General features: G+C 40.1%; 1 protein-coding gene across 1 annotated transcript in view; it reads left to right on the top strand.

Annotated features, from left to right (window-relative positions):
• Nucleotides 1-16,781, top strand: part of nxph4 (neurexophilin 4) — a 52,274-nt gene extending 35,493 nt beyond the window's left edge. The window contains exon 2 of the mRNA XM_088309041.1: nt 14,609-16,781. Coding sequence (XP_088165167.1) covers nt 14,609-15,427 — 819 coding nt within the window. The 3' untranslated portion in view covers nt 15,428-16,781. The remainder of the gene's footprint in view (nt 1-14,608) is intronic.
• Nucleotides 16,782-17,146: the final 365 nt, after the last annotated feature.

The raw sequence follows: 17,146 nt of genomic DNA, 5'->3' as shown, positions 1-17,146 counted from the left end.
TGACAAACAATCGGCTCCCAGTGAGGACGGGCTGACCCAAGATTACTATCTGGGTAGCTGCTTCTTTAGCCAGCAAACTAGCTGAGACGTAATATAGAGGGCCCTCTGCTGGCTACATCTTGAAGGAGACATATTGTGCATTTTTTGTCCCAACAATGTGTCTGTAATCTGTTTTTGACTAAGTACCACAAGGATTACATTGCACCCCGCCCACACACACATTTTTTTTAACTTAATTGAACGACTCAGTTTTACGTGCACTTGCACCACTGCTTAGCCGACCTCCCACTACCTCACAACTAATTCAACTCTCTTCAAAACAAAGAGAAGTTTGGCAGATAGTAAACAACTTTCCAAAAAGGAGAAAGAATCTTCAAGCTGCTTATTGCCGCTCCCAGTTGAAGTTGAAGAAACCAAAAAAATGAATTACATTACATAATTTGGCTTTAAAGTCAGCTAGCTTAATGCTAACACATAACGGATAATGAAGTTGTAGTGATATAACACAATGATTATTTGAACACAAACAATCGAGTACGACATATGGATGGGTAACACAAACTCATTTTTAATTCTCTGTAATGAATAAATAATATTACAGCCGGACTGAGGAGCTGAGACTCCTCCGTGTGCAGTATATACTAACTTGAGGCTAAAGTCTCCTCACCAGAGGAGGAGCACAATGTTAGAGTTCAAAAAAAAAAAAAAAAGTTGCAATGAGTTTTTTTTTCTTTATAGTTTATTGAATTGTGTCATTACATTCTATGGTTTCATAAAGTACAATATCATAAACATTACAGACTTTATTAATTCCAATTATTTAAAGCATTCCCATTCATTTCAATGGGAAAAGATGCATTATTTCAGGATTTGAGTGTTTTGAGTTAAATAGTGATGGAACAAAGTTGTCTGTATACTGTCTACTTGATCTTGCTTCATATCTGCAAATGCTATGAAAGTCCGTTTTGCAACATGCCCGTCACATCTGCCACATTGCGACGACATTCACCCAAAATCCAAAATGTTATTCACTGAAAAACTACTGCCCGATATTTTTGCCACCTCCCCTGGGAAAAAAAAAAAAAAATCCAAGCATGTCCAGTTGGCCACCACCCTAGGTACGTTTTTGTAAGGCCTCTCACTTTCTCCTCTTCCTCCTTCTTCTTCATCTGAGTTTGTCCTTATGCAGATTTGGTCGTCCATCTCAGCCGCCACACTCCCTTGTGCTTCTTTTCATTCGTCTCAAATGTTTATCTTTATGCGCTGGATGCGTCGGAGCATCAATCACTGTCGCTCGGCGTGTCACTCACACCTTCCTTGTTTAGTCTTACTTCAATGCGTTTCAAGACAAACATCTACGAGGGAGGGAGGTGATGAGGGCAAGTGGGTTTATTTTTTTGTGTGTTTGCAATCTGACTCAAATATATGTTTACAAATGAGAAATTCAGGAGCGAGACGTCAGCCACACAAACACACACACACACACGCACACACACAACGGCGACCGACTCCTGCAACAGTTATTTAGATGAATGATTAAAGTTAAGGCACGGCCAGCACGAGTGCCACCACTCTTGTTTAAGGAGGAATGGGAGAGCTGTCATCTTTTGATGCATTGCCTGCCGCGCCGAATGCAAACGAGGTGCCCTCACTCGACAAATGCCACCCGGCTCCCTGATAGGCCGCCCCACCCCAAAATAAAAAAAGAGTTTCCTGGAGTTATCGATCAAGGTCAGTGGAGAAGTTTGCTTCAGGATATGAAAGTGTGATGTCATTTGGGAGATGCGCTATACGGACTAAAGCAGGGATTCTCATACTTTTTGGGTCACTGGACCCCATAGTGGGGTGATCTTAGCGATAACCCCCCCCCCAAAAAAAAACACTCCGTAGGCATGATATTGGAATTGATTATGGGTGTTGATTAATTTCAATATGAATATTATTGAGATAGTCAACATTTGGCTGCCAGGATGGCCGAGTGGTCTAAGGCGCCGCGTTCCGGACCCAGTCTCCCCAGGAGGCCTGGGTTCGAATCTCGAATTTCCCCATTGTGGGACTAATAAAGGCATTATTATTATTATTATTTTACGAAAGAAACTACCAGAGCTGGGCACTTGACCCTTTTTTGCCGGTCAGTCCCCCACACCCCGAACGGTTCCGGCCTCGACCCTTCGGCCTTATTCATAAAAATTGTCTTCCCCCGATTCCGCTCCAGCCACCCGCATCACATTTTTTCTGGAATGCATTATCAGACCTTTGTAAAAGAGTTTGACCAGATGATCTAACCACAGCTGTTTGTTTTTGTGAGGTGTTCAAGCCTTTTCGTGTGGTTAGGGGTTCCGCATGAGTGAGGGAAACCTGACCCAATTAACTTTTTTTTTTTTTAGCGACTTAAACTCACCATAATTTTGAGGTGCTGTCTTGATGTTGACAATGACATATGGTTGCACTGTAAGGTTTAATTGAAGCGATATTTAATAATTCAAACAAGGTGACATTTTCTGTACCCCCAGAAAAGTTGTGCTTTTGAATATGCAAGGATTCTACCCGACATGACATTGTGTTTGTCTTGCAAGCTATGACCGAATCACAACTCAAGTGACAGTGTCCTCGCTTATTGTGAGATATTAGAAGTGGTTTGTGCTTCCTTTTGTACCTTCCAAACACACAGTCAGCAAGACAGAGAAAAACAGAGTCACTTGTGTTTATTGGCTCTGTATTCTGTGAATAGGAGTCGCAAGAAACACAATTTTGTCGGCAAATGCGTACTGTATAAGAGGACTACACAAGATTGAATCAATAAATCAAATAACATGGTTCGTTTTATTCCATTTGGCTGTGTAACTTGTGAAATGGGGTTTGTAAAGGTTGGTTTGTGGCGAACTGTACATATTTTTGCGACTTCTCTGTACACACAAAAAAAAAAAAGTTTTGCTTATGAGACTGAAGCTCTGACATGATGACCCATTCTTGTCTCGTCTCCTATTTAAGCTTGCATTTGCAGTGTGTGATTAATTGTCATCCTGCCGTGTTCACACTCGGCTGTCACAAAGTGCGTACATGATTCTGGAAACTTCTTGAAGCGTACATATTCATGAGTGTAACCAAGCGAAATACCTGACCGTGAAGAAAGTGGATTTAAATAGTGTGTTAGTGATTGCAGCCATCCATGAAGGTTTTATAGTTTAATAAAGTCACCTAAAATAATTCTTATACTGACTGAGCCATCTTTCTATTTTTCTTTTTATATTTTTTTTTAATTGAAAAGAATAGGAAAAGAAGAAACATACTGCCACTATTGCTTTAGCTATATTCCGATAATACAAAAACAGCAAGCGGACAAGAATTAAAAAGGAAACTGTTTGGCTATCGAAGAGGCTGTTGGCAATGATAACCCCATTCATTGTCTGCACTCTTGCATTTTTGCTACAGAGACTGGCCACACTTCGCTTTTTGGACGCAAGTTCAAATGAATAAATAAATACAAGTGTCACCAAAAAAAGCCAATAAAAAAAAAAAACACCATGCATCAAAGGATTCATTTTTGAAATTCTTTTTCTTCTGCTTTTTTGAGACGCTTAGTCAAATGATTTGTTCGGAACGGGCTTTTTGTGTGTCGCAATAAACAAAAATCAAAGAAGCATGTTCAAACCAAATCCTTTAAAGCTCACGGACAGATGTCTCAAATAAGGTCATCCATTGAAACAAAGAGATAAAAAAAAAAAACGAAATGAACGACGCATGTTATTTACTCCGTGCACCTGAATGCATCGTGATGCGTGACAGAGCACTTCTGCATGTCCCTTCAGGCTGTACCTGCAATATTTTGCAATATTGTCAGCATATTACACTTAAGCCAGCGCACAATGCCGTCATAAATCCTTTTTGGCGACAGACTCTACTTTGCGGGTTTTCTTTCTTCCCCATCACTTCTTTAACTAAGAAATTATTTCACAGCCGAGCGGGTCTTCTCTAAACAACGTTATAGATATTACTTCTCCAGAAAGCTCTGATTATTCCTTTTTTGGGTGAAGTGATTGCGCTGTGAGCCTTATTGCGCTCATAATCTCGGCGTGCATGGTGTATATATATTGTCTTTTTACATTTTCCTCCTCATATTGTCTCATGGACCTCTTTGCTTTCTCCGCCCTGTTCTTCTTATTCGTTTTTTTTTCTTTTTCGTCTCCCCAGCTTGCTGTTATCTGTCTGGGCTCCATTTCTGTGCTCCCTGATACTCCCTGGCTCACTAGCTTTCATTTTCATGATAATCCAGTGACACCAGCGGACTGCGAAATCGCTTTGACTGCCTTTTCTGTTTCTCCCTCAATCCATCCATCCCCCTTATTGCTTTATCTCGCCTTTTTTTTAACCCGCCTGCTTTTCATGGCGCATCTTGTAATTTAATTACATTTTCACTTTGATTTTGACGGGGTTAAGGAAAGAGTTTTTATGTGACACATATTGTCAAAACAGAATAGAGGCATGGGCTGTAAAGTGACGGTGGTCAGTCTATTCTTGGATGATAAAAGCCAAAGAAAAAGCAAAATCAAAATAATCATTTGTGTTCTCCCATGATAGTGATCCCTTTCTAAGAACAGTAGTTCATTAACTTTTTCTACTCCAAGTACTGCCGTCATGTCCCACATTAAAATACCGTAACATAGTGGGCCTAAGTGTTCTCCACTCAATAAAAAAAACATGACAGCAGTTTTAGGGTTCAAAATGATTATATTATTAGAGAAAGCCACTGTGACATTATGCACATTTTTAACATTAAAACTGTGCTTCAGTATTAGAAAAGAAAAAAAACTGTATTCAAATTATTCACTTAAAATTCATCTTATCTTATTGTATTGCACATACATTATGATAATAAAAAAAAAAAAAATTCAAATTTTCGATTCAAATCTATTGGATGGTGTTACAAAGCCAAACAAAAAGAAAGGCCAAAATTAATAATTTTCTCCTTAAAATCCGTGCTGAGCTGAGGTCTCATGACATCATCCATGATGGCAAAGCATCTTTTGCGATATCTCAAAAAAGAAACAAAATGGCACTTGCAAAATGAATCCTTTGACTCTTGTTGAGCTGAGGTCTCTTGTGATGTCATCTGCGATCTTTTTGAAGAAATGCTGAAAAACAATTGAATCATTTTTTTTTCTTTTGATGCACATTGAGCTGAGGTTTCGCTATGTGTCTTGCATGACAGCGACCTATCTTTTTGAATGTGTCACCAAAAAACAAAGCCAAAGAAAAAGCTCGGTGCATCAAAGAATTCATTGTGGATGTGCCCTCAAAACGAATCACTTGATGCTTTCTGAATTGAGGTCTCATGTGCCGGTATCATCATAAGTTTCACTTTTTGGAGTTTTCTGTACATTTTTTCCAAATGTGACAAATGTCAAAACAGAGTGGAGCTGTGGGCTGCAAAATTGAACATGTCTGAGCCACTGGACCACACGAGAAGCCCGTGTCCAATTTACCTTTCCACTTTATATTTTTTCCACTCCGTATTTTTGCGTTTCACATTTTTTTGTTATATAACGTAAAAGGGCTAAAGGTTTTGGGACATCCTGTTCATGGAAAGTTGGAAACTTATTGCGCAATTTTCTAATTAAAAATGAGACAGCATTCTGCCTCACAGTTTGGAGGTTCAGGTTTCAATTAAATTGTTTAATAATTATTTTTTTTTACTTGTTCTGTGTTTAGCTTGTTTCCTATTTGCCGTTATGGGTGACTTCACACAAAAAAATCTATTATAAAAAACGTAAATCTAAATAACTCCAACGTGTTTTGACTGAGCTTGATGTAACTACACTTGACTTTCTTGACCTTTGTTGGCGATTTGATTTGTTTGATTTTTATTCCCCAGTAACTTGGGCTTGCTCCAAATTTGAAGGTTGCGACTTGAGATTGACTTGTGACTTATTATTATTTGTGTGAGTTGTAAGGACAGCCTTGAAAATTAGATGATGCGACTCGAGGGTACATCATTTTTAAAGCAATAAAATATCAACTTGCACATATGTGACTTACTCCCATCTCTGGTATTTAGAAACAAATCTCTAAATTCACTTCTTTAATAATTTACTTACTGTTTGCTGTTCTATTTTACAGCACCTTACTTTTTCAGCATTTTACATTCCAGCCTTATTCCAAAATGAATGGCACATGAATGCACCAATAAATTGCCTGATTCAAGTTGAATTGGTCTTTCAAAAGTCTCCTTATAATGTTCTCCATGTGACGTCATGAGACCAAGACAAAATCAGGAGCTCACCATTGCGAGGATTGAAGCGGCATGCTCTCTAAATGGCCACCGAGTGCACAGTTTCACGCTGTTGTGTGAAAAGTTCTGAAGCATTGAGCAGCAGTTGGAGTGGAACTCTTCATTTTGACTCTTCCCTGTGACAACGGATCGATGCGGCCCGCAGCACCGATGGAAATGAATTGATTGTCGCCGATAAAAGTCCAATTAAACAAAAGAACAAGCGTGGCAAAGTGCTCGCAGACAGGCAGCTCTCATCTTGTCTTCCTTCCTCAAGGGGTTGAGGAAGTTACTGATGAGCGTGGGCGTAAATGTGCATCAGATACCTGCACGCCGCAGACATTGATCCCGAACATCTTTAATGATGAAAAGAGATCTTAATTTTGGCCATATATTAGCTTTCAGCAGTCAATTCTGCAGCTCGACTGACCTTTTCCCATTTAATAATAGTGTGAAGCTCTGCGCCCTCCGCCCACCTGCATGAATGCGTGCACTTCTCATCCCATTTCCTGTCATGTCTGCTTACTATTTCTGAGTCAAAACCTTCCTTGCAGAAGAACAATTGTGGTATCCTTTTTAGGAATGGTGGAGAAAGTTTTTCAGTGAATTCCTTATACAGTGCTATCTCAACTGACTGACTTTTTGGACATCCAAGCTGGGTCCGAGTATTTTCTTTTTTTAGTTTCAAGCAAAAATTTGAGTTTTTAACACAACAAGGAAGTGGAAAATTTCACAACAGGCAATATATATTGTGAACTAATCTTGACGAACATAAAGAGTGTATTAAACCCAATCACATAATTGCTGAAAACCCGCTATCTAAATGCCGACACTCAATGCAAAACCCCATAAACGGGCTAACAAAATGAGCGTTGAAGTTGAAGCGATAGTTATACCTCTTTAAATAATGAATATTGGAACAGAAAGTTTGCTGCAAAACACCTCAGCTGTGTTCACTCCCACAACGGCACAAACTGCCCATTTTGCCAAGCTTGGTGTAACCCGCACTTCAAGCCAGACACTGGTTTTGGTCTTTTGGACGGAGCCAGACTGAGCTTCAAACAGGGCCTTCACCTTTCCAAGCAAATGTTTAAAAAAAAAAATAACCCAGAGAACGTTTCTCCTTTTGGTTTTTGAAGAGCTGAATGAGAAAACCCTTGGACCTTTATTTACAGAAAGGTGAACTGTTTGAATTTTTAGTCAAACAGCACCACAAGATAATTAATACAACAATGTGGGGAAGTCATCAAAATAAAAGAAGCTCATGATAATGAGAAGAAAAGGAAAAAAAAGCAGTCTATTGTGTTTTTGTGCATAACAGCAGTGACAAAGCTGGCGGCAGTCTTTTTCTTGTCCTGTGTTCCTACGGGCTGAGTGGCGCAAAGTATCATGGGCCATCTATAGCAGTTCAAAATGCTGTGTTGGGCTGAAAGTGAGCCAAAAGTCTTTTTTTTTTTTTCTTTGAGTTGCCTGTCTGATTGATCCACATCAAAATCCAAACGATTCATTTTCCGAAGTCCCTGCTCCGGTAGCTTATAGGATTCTCCGCCGATACTTTTTTGCTCAGATGAACCCCCAAATGAAGTTAAAGATGATTAATGCTCCCCCATTCCAAGGAAATGTACACGAGCTCCTCCGCTCGTCGCACTTGTGCACTAATAACATTTTCCCCACCATCTCCCTCTGTCTCACAAGCTCGGTAATTTGATTGTGCGCTCTATGATTGTTCTGTTATTGAGTTGCCACGATCATGCATATGTATAGGTCCTCCACGATCCTTATTCCATCTTCAACTACAATATCCCGAAGCATTCTGGAAACATAAGGCTCATTCATAACTACTGGGAAACTTGACGATGTCTTGACATGTGCAGAGTTGTGCTTCCCCAAATGGCCACAACAGCGTCTTGTGTCCTTTTCCACAAGGCCTGTACGTGATTGAATGTAATCTGACAATTCTGCCGACTTTAATTGCAGAGCAAATCAGATATGAAACCAACTAAGAAGAGGAATGGTGGACAGTGGGTAGTTGTAGACCATGCGTGGCCAAACTACAGCCCAGGGCCACATGTGGCCCATTAAACGTTTTATTACGGCCCGCTGAACTTGAAAAAAATTAAATGAGTCAACCTTGTTAATGTTTTATTTTCTAAATACTGTAGTTTTTCAAAGACGTTTATATTGTTGTAATGCTTTTGTGCACTTTCAATTAAAATTAAATGTATTTTTTTTGTCAAGGTCCGGGTTGAGGTAGGTGAGGACCCAAACGCAGGGAAGCCAGGCAGGGGTAACTTAAAGGGCATTTAATAAACAGAAAACAAAAGGCAAACGAGGAACTTGGAAAAACTGGACAACGATAGGAAACCAACGACAGGGACAGGCGACAGGAACAGGCGACAGGAACAGGCGACAGGGACAATGACAGTGAAAATGGCAATGAACCAACAAGAACTGAAAGCAACCAGGGAACTAAATACACACAAATTGACGAGACAACGAGGAGCACCTGGACAAGACACGGAGGGTTGGAAGGACCGGATTGGTTAACACAAGGGCTTGGGTAAACGAACACAGGTGGACACAATAGACAAGACGAGACAAGACACAGGAACAAGGCCAAAACATGAAACCAAATACTAAACCAAAAATAACAAATACAAATCCTGACATTTTTTCTCAGATGAGGTGAGGTTACCAAAACACTCCATCCATCTGCTCCTGGTCCGGCCCCTCTGTCAAATTTTAGTACCGCCAATCAAAAAGTTTGCTCAACCCTGTTGTAGACGAACAAACATTCATACTTGCCTCACATTTACACATATGGACGGTGTAGAGTCTTTGATTAACCGAACAGTTTTTGTCCGGGTCCTCCAGCTTCCTTCTGGCCGAACAAAACTGAAGGGGACCATCACTAAAAAATTTAATTAATTATACATTGCACATTTATTGGTGCCTTGTACCAGAAAAACTGACACCCTGTATCGGGTTTTGAGGCTCCACAAACAATTTATTGTTCTGTTTTTTTTAATTTTTTTTATTGAACCACAAAAACATAACACAATTGTCAATGATAAAGCAGATGGACACATGTAGAAGTAAATGTGAGAGAATGAGGTGTCCGTGTTGTGTTGGCTATGAACAATTTCCCCATTTACTTACTGTATCTATGCATTTAGGAAACAGACACTCTCCACGCTTTGCTTTCTAGACACAGGTACATATGACATTATGAATATTGTCGACTAGTTTGTCATAAATAAATATACAGTATTGATACAGCTTTGCGGCACCACAGCCACATTTGAACAACCCGAGTAATAATATGACCGTACGGTATAGTATGTTGTTACCTAACTCGGTGTGTTTAAATCTGCGTGTAACGATTTTCCATCAGTTCCAAAAGTTTCTTCTCATTGCCGTCACTAACTACACAGAGAGTCAGTCAGCCTGATATGACCTCATATTGCAAACATCCGCTTTTGGCCCTCCAAAAAAACAAAAGCCCATAGTGTATGGATTTTGTGCCAAGAGAAAATGGCTGATATTTTTCTTAGAAATCCTCACCGTTTGAATTGATTTACTGTCAGGAACGAGCATTTTTTTTGTACTTTCGGTGGTAAGCTCCATCTGTTTATTGCCTCCTGTTGGCATTTTAAGTCACTGAAGGCGTCTTGACATTAGAATTTTGTGTATGAAGTTGCTGACTGCTTACTTTTTGGCCTTCAGGATATCAATTCACTCAAGATTCAGGTACAGTCAGGTTCATGGTTTCAAGCCTTTCACATTCCTGTTGATGATGGTTGAGGATTGTGATGATGGTGCAAGTGTGCCACGAGCACTAGTACATAGTTTACTCAGGAATCTATTGATTACTTGAGTCATTCCTTTTTTTTTATTTTTTTTTTTTTTTTTTTTTACAGCTTGCTGTCCCCACTTGGACTTGTGGGGACAAATTTAAAATCTGATTGGTTGAACAAACAGCCCCTTTGCAAACATGGTTTATGTTTATTTGGCCGACACATCTGCTTGTGAAGGCCTTGGGCAGATTGGAAGACATGGCAACACACAGAAGATGAAATCTGATTGGTGCAACAACAAAAATCCATGCTCTACCTACATTACTGGAAGCAGAAATTTTACAAAATGAGAAAGAAAATATTCTGTTAAATTAATAAATTAATCATAATAATAAATTAATACAATTTCCTAGACAAAATACATGAAATATTTTTTTATTGATTTTGTCTTACCTCGTAAGTACTTTGTAATAATTACAAAGTTAAATATGAGAAGGGCCATTATGCTATTAGGCCAACAATGTTAAAATTGGGGTTGTAAATGAGTGATTCTGAGTGTTTTGGCCAGCAGAGAAGGCTTTGTTGGCCTTAACCAACCAGTAGTACTTCCACTTAAGTACAGCATAAGAGTACTTTTACCACCTTTGCCCGTGAGGAATGATCAGGCCTGCACCAGCAAAGTGCTGGCCTGACAGATGGCAAAATGTGGTGTTAATTCACAGTGCTGCTGACGGCACATTCCCTCGAAACCCACATTGTGCTTGTGTTGATTTACGTAGCTTCTTACCTTCACAAACATCCCAGAAATGACGTACAGGCTTCCTGCCATGGTATGAAAGGTGGTAGCAAAGTATGTCGAAAATCTTCAGCGGGTCATTATCCTTGTCGTGAGTCATTCATCAATGCCTAGCATTTATTTTGTGGTAATTCACTCTTCCAGTGGTCAATAAGCATTCACTTATTCCACCGTCACTTATTCGACTATCAATCAATCCGCGCATAAATCGCCTCGTGTTAATGAATGGCCAGCAGAAATAGATACATTAATTGAATGACTGAATGCATTAGCCGGTCGTAGTGATGCACTGTTGCCTCTGCTAATAGCAAAGTGGAGTTGTTATTGGAGTCAGTGATGGACGAGCTATGCCGTGAACCTGTCACTTGAGCTGCGAGTGAAGATGGCAGTACACGCGTGAGGGAGGGATAATGGATGAGTTTTAAAACGTTGTTTTCATTGTTCCATTGTTTTAACCGCGTGCAAATGAAAGTTAGTCTTCAAGCGTTAATAGTTAAAGCATTTTACAGTACACGCCCACTTATTTGTGGTTTGTATTCATAAATTTACCAATTCATTTTGGTCTGCGGAAGCCTGCTATTCACTGAAAGACTCAATTTTGTGCTCTGCCCAAAATTCCATCAAAAGACATGGCTAAATCGGAACGCGTCAGGCAAGTATGTTGAAGTTATACATCTCCACTGAGGGACAAGCTTTGCATGTCAAAGAGGAGATAAGTTTAGCCTCGGTTGTTTGTGGAGGTTTCAGAGACTTTGCTGCAAGTGCATATACATGTGCATTTCCAGTAATATATTACTATATTGTATGCCAGCCAAAATGTTTTCTGTGTTTTCATTAATATTTACGGCAAGGCTCGTTCCCTATCAACGAGCACGGTTTTGCTGAACACAGACAGTCAGAATGGATTCAAGAACTTTCGCTCTTTTTAGGTTAATACCAGAATTTATCAGATCTTTCTAACAGATTATCCGGTAGTCTGGGGTGTGTCAAGAGGTTTTTCTCTGTGTGAAAAACATTCTGGGCAGACAGTTATGAATGTTAAACCTGATCAATGTTTACGATGGCAAATTCTGAGGTGCATGGACAACACTGTGCTCGGCCGAGTTATAGACTCTGTAATTGTGAGGTAAAACAAAACTCAAATCATTTAGCGAAATAAACAAATAAGCAAATGGTTGTGGAGTAAAAGTGTTTCGGTAATTGCACAGTTATCTGGTTTTGGGTGAGGAGGTCCCTCACATTTTGAAATTTGTGCATATTACCAACCTTTTGATCAACTTTAGCAAAGATTCAATTGTCAAAAATCTCAAAGATCGACTGATTATCCTATTCCTTCATTGCCTTGTTCAGGACACACAACATATTGTGTTCAATGATTATTTATACACTGAATATACAAAATGAAAGAGTAGATTTTCTCTTTTCACCGGCGCGAAAATTAAGTTTGACCATGCCTTTGCTGTTATATAACAGTAAATCTAAGGACGGATTAACAAATTGCAGCCATTTCTTCTGAAATCACAAATTTGGCAGATCTAAGATGGTACATCGCTGCCATCTACTGGTGTCCTGACATCAGAAAAGTTGTTTCCATGCATTTATTTAAAGTGGAGCCGCATCGGACCATCCCGACCGATCCCTATTAAAAAACATTATTGACAAGTCCGTGTCATTGAATGAGTGATTTTTAATATTTTTTTTTTGGGGGGGGGGGGGGGTTATACGTGTGGTGAGCTGACATCACACTACAAAAGCAGTCAGAACCCAAAATTTTTCCGTATTATTTGTGGAGTGTGTCACATTTTAAAAGTCAGATAAGATGTTAAATACGGTATGTTTGTACCCTGTCGTGTGTGTATTTGTGAGTTTTCACCGCAGCAAGAGTGCGACGTGACTGATGAGACATGAAAGAAAGTCAAAGTCGTCAATCAGACCTGAAACTAAGCAGCAAAGGCAGTGGATTAAAGGCAGAGAGCTGTCTAAACAAGAAAACAAACAGACGTGCATCTATTGTCTTACACACGTGTCTTGTTTGGCTCTCTGGAGCAGCAACATTCCAAAGTGTCTTCACAAAAATAGATGTTTTCTTGAATTTGGAGAGATGACAGCACAGACATCTAACGAATCGGATGCCTCCGAGTGTTGCAGCATTTAGCATCGCGGCATCATCTTGTGACTAAATATGTGGGCTATTTGGTTGAACTGGATTTTAATTATGGACACTGTGGGTCAGGAGACCAATTAAGAACTGGATTTAGGTTGAAGGTCCCAGCAGAGGCGAGTGTTTGGAAGTACTCCACTACGACTCGACGTCCTGTTTTTTATGCTTCGCTACGATTTTAGAAGTGTTTTCAAATTCACACTTGACAGTGCACAGCAGCATAAGTCAAAGCCAACAATAGAAGCGTTGACAATGTGCCGACCGACTGACAACTTGACTGCTCACACTGTGCAGGGGGTTAAAAATGGTAGCAATTTAGAGTGCGACGTGTTGAGGTTGTGGTTGATGAACGAACTAGTTTGCAAAGCAGCGTCAGACTGCGAGGTGCTTCCGTAAAAGATTGCCGGTAGTTTTTCATTTGAGTGTTTTATATTTCATCACCCAGAATTGTCATTTCAAACTACTGTCTCACTGTAGTTTAGTGATTGAATTTACCCCTCTTCACAATATAATTCCACTCTTCAGCATGATCAAAGTGCTACAAGAATTCTTCAAGCTACAGCATTGGGAACGTAAGTTCGCCTTCAACTGAGAACCCCTTCTATTTTTGGGTGATCCTGCAAGTGTGTGTAATGCACATTTCTAACCCAACAGAAAATAAAAATAATATGTGATATATATTTCCTTTATTTGAGACAAATGTCGTACGTGGAGTGGGAGAGTCACAATCTTCTGAACTCCTGCTATCATGCCAAGTGTTGTATCGAGCACAACAAATCTGCCCAAAAGTGTTGTGTCATGGTGCCGAAAAGCCTGGAAGTAACTCAACTTGCCCTAGCTGATGTCAGGTTCTATTCTGTTGAGACAGCAATTCAGGTGAAATGAAATAATCGGAACCATCTGCTGATTGCGGCCGGGTTGTACACGTCATTTATCGATATTGCCTCAAGACACCCTTAATCCACAATGAAAGACAAAAGTATCCACTAAATTCTGTACGTTCAATTGAACACTTCCACTTCGACTGGTGCCTGCCACGATGTGGTAATTCAATACCAAAATTATGGGTGACACAAACATTAGAATAAATAAATTCAATGTCATTACCCACATTTTTAATTATCATAAATCGCAAATCAATATATCCTTCGCATATACTTCGTTAAAATTGGTGTGAGCAGCCGAGTCGTGTGTTTATACTTCATGTAGTATAAATGAATCATTTTAACAACTTCACATTTGAGTATAGTCACATATAGTGTAGTGATACACAAGGTCTGCAGTTATCCAAGGAATTTTCCGTCTGCATCATTTGTGTGAATGGACAGTTTGGTCGCAGCAATGTCCCGTTTCTGCTTGAAAGGCACAGGTGAATAAGTCCTGTACTATTTCACCACTGATGTGCTAATGCAGTGTAAAATGTACTGTGATTAACTCGTGACCAAGTCAGGGAGTAGTCTGCCTTTTGTCCAAAGTTCGGTTCGCTACTGTAGGCTCGAACTTTCACCATGACCCTGAGCAGGTATAAAATGTATGTATGCACATTTGAGCATGTGAGACTAATGTGTTGTTTCTCACACTTCCAGGTCCAAGGTTTGGAGAAGAGAGTGGACTTCTCAGAACTGGGCCCAGTGGGCTCGGCAATGAAGACTCTCCCATACGGTATGGGTGGAGGCACAGGTGGCGGACAACCGGGAGGAGCGGTTAAACAGCCATACCAAACTCGCATTTTCTCCACCTCCTTCGACCAGACGCCCATGAAAGCTAAGCCGCCCACCTACAGTTTCTTTAACCCGTACGACGCAGCTCGTAACCAGTCGCTGCTGTTAGACCAGACAGGCTACCGCTCCAAGCGTAAGCCCTTACTGAAGACAGCCATGAAGACCAAAAAGATTTTCGGCTGGGGGGATTTCTACTTCAACGTCAAGACGCTCAAGTTCAGCTTGTTGGTGACGGGGAAGATCGTGGACCACATCAACGGGACATTCACTGTTTACTTCCGCCACAATTCCTCCAGTCTCGGGAACGTGTCGGTCAGCATCGTGCCGCCGACCAAAGTGGTGGAGTTTGAAGTCCTCCAGCAACAGTTCCTGCACCCCCACACCCAACAGGAGGTACAGATCCACGAGTCCCAGCAAACCACCATCGACCCCAAAGAGGTTAAAACATTCAACTGCCGGGTGGAGTACGAGAAAACCAACAGATCCAAGAAGCCCAAGCCCTGCCTGTATGACCCGTCTCAGACGTGCTTCACGGAGCACACCCAATCCCATGCCGCCTGGCTGTGTGCCAAGCCCTTCAAAGTCATCTGCATCTTCATCTCCTTCTTTAGCATCGACTACAAGCTGGTTCAGAAGGTGTGTCCGGACTACAACTTCCAAAGTGAGCACCCTTACTTTGGATAAGCTAAACAGAGACAGCGGCGATGACAACGACGATGAGAATGATAGTCATATTGATTATGAGGATGGAGCAGGGGACAGTTTCTTGCCTCTACACTGCTGTGAATTGTGGATTTAAATCCAATGCAGTGGTACCTTGACTTACAAGTGCCCCAACTTCTGAACTGTTGATTGATTTTTTTTTTTTTTTTTTTGGTGTGTGTGTGTGTGTGTGTGTCAATCTACTTTCAGCAACAGGACAATGAAACACAAATACAAATTAAAAACACTTGCAATGAGCATGGAGAAGGGAAATGGCCCAACAGCGCTGGAATCACGAATATATGAATACGATAGTGACAGTGTGAGACTTCTGTTTTAATTCAACATTATAAAGCCAGTTCATTTCTTTATTTCCTCTTTTATTGTTTTTTTTGTTGGTTATATGCTAGTTGGGGTTGAAACGGATTAAGGGCATTTCAATTCATTTCAATGGGTGAAATGGATTTGATAGTAAATTGAGTTAAGAACTTGATCAAAGAATGAATAAAATCATGAGTCAAGGTACCACTGTATCATGAAAGTTATAGATGCCAAGGCCGAGTAATTTTTCTTCAGATCTCCCTGAAACTTCGGTAATTTCTGTTTTTGCAGTTGGTTCTGTAAATATTGATCTCGCCCACAGCACCCTTATTTTTAGATAATTGTTTCTTTGTGTTATTCCTTTTTGAAAATCAGTCCACCCTCCTGAGTACAAAGCGAATCTCCGAGGCAGCCGTCACCATATATACAGCATCTCACAAAATTGAGTACACCCCTCCCATTTTTTAAAATCTTGTATTATAGCTTTTTATGGGATAACACTGAAGATATGTCACTTTGCAACGATCTAAAGTAGTCGGTGTACATCTTGTATAACAGTTTATGAATTTACTGTCCCCTGGCCTCAAAATAACGCAATACACAGCTGTCTCAACAGCTCGCAATTAAAGTGAGTACACCTCTGAATTAAAATTCCAAATTCAGCCCTATTAGTTAATTTCCAACCCTGGTGTCTTGTAACTTGCTCGTGTTTCAAGGTCCCAGATGTGAATTTGGGTTCATTTCTCACACACTTATACTGGTCTCTGATCGTTAAATTTGGCCCCTCATACTTACAAAAATGTGAGGGGTGTACTCACTGTTGTGAGATACTGTATGGTCACTGTTGTGTTTATTTATTTATTTATTTTTGATAGACTGACTGTTAATTATGCGGTGTGTCCTACATTTCAATCCCCCGGTTATAAGAGAGTTATATGTATGAGAAATGCTATGCTGGGTATGCATACAATATGCTGTATGAAAAAAAAAGCACATTAAAATATTTTAAACTGTCTGCCGTTTGCAAAGTGCATTTCTTTTTTCTTTTTCAAAGCCCACAAGCACAATTTACAAGCTGAGGACTCATATTCCAGTTATCTGGGCAAAGACAGCCTTATGAATTAAGCTAACATTTCATTACGATGACTGTGAAGATATGTCCTTTCAATTTTCTGAAACATATTGAAGGAAAGTTTGTTTTTGCTTGGAATTTCAACAAGAAAGCCCTAAGCATTTGAAAAATGATAACTTTTGACTTCTTTAGAGCGGCAAGATGGTTTTATTCCATACCCATTTCCATTACACACAGTGTATGCGTTAAGTGGAGAGAAAATTGCTCTGCCACGCTGAGTAATGTGATATACTTGTTTTGTTTGCAAC

The sequence above is a fragment of the Idiotropiscis lumnitzeri genome, chromosome 11, assembly GCF_059441095.1.
Source record: "Idiotropiscis lumnitzeri isolate Australia: NSW breed Sydney's pygmy pipehorse chromosome 11, RoL_Ilum_1.0, whole genome shotgun sequence".
Taxonomy (NCBI): domain Eukaryota; kingdom Metazoa; phylum Chordata; class Actinopteri; order Syngnathiformes; family Syngnathidae; genus Idiotropiscis; species Idiotropiscis lumnitzeri.
The sequence above is the reverse complement of the archived record's forward strand: the minus strand, read 5'-3'. Positions and strand labels throughout refer to the sequence as shown.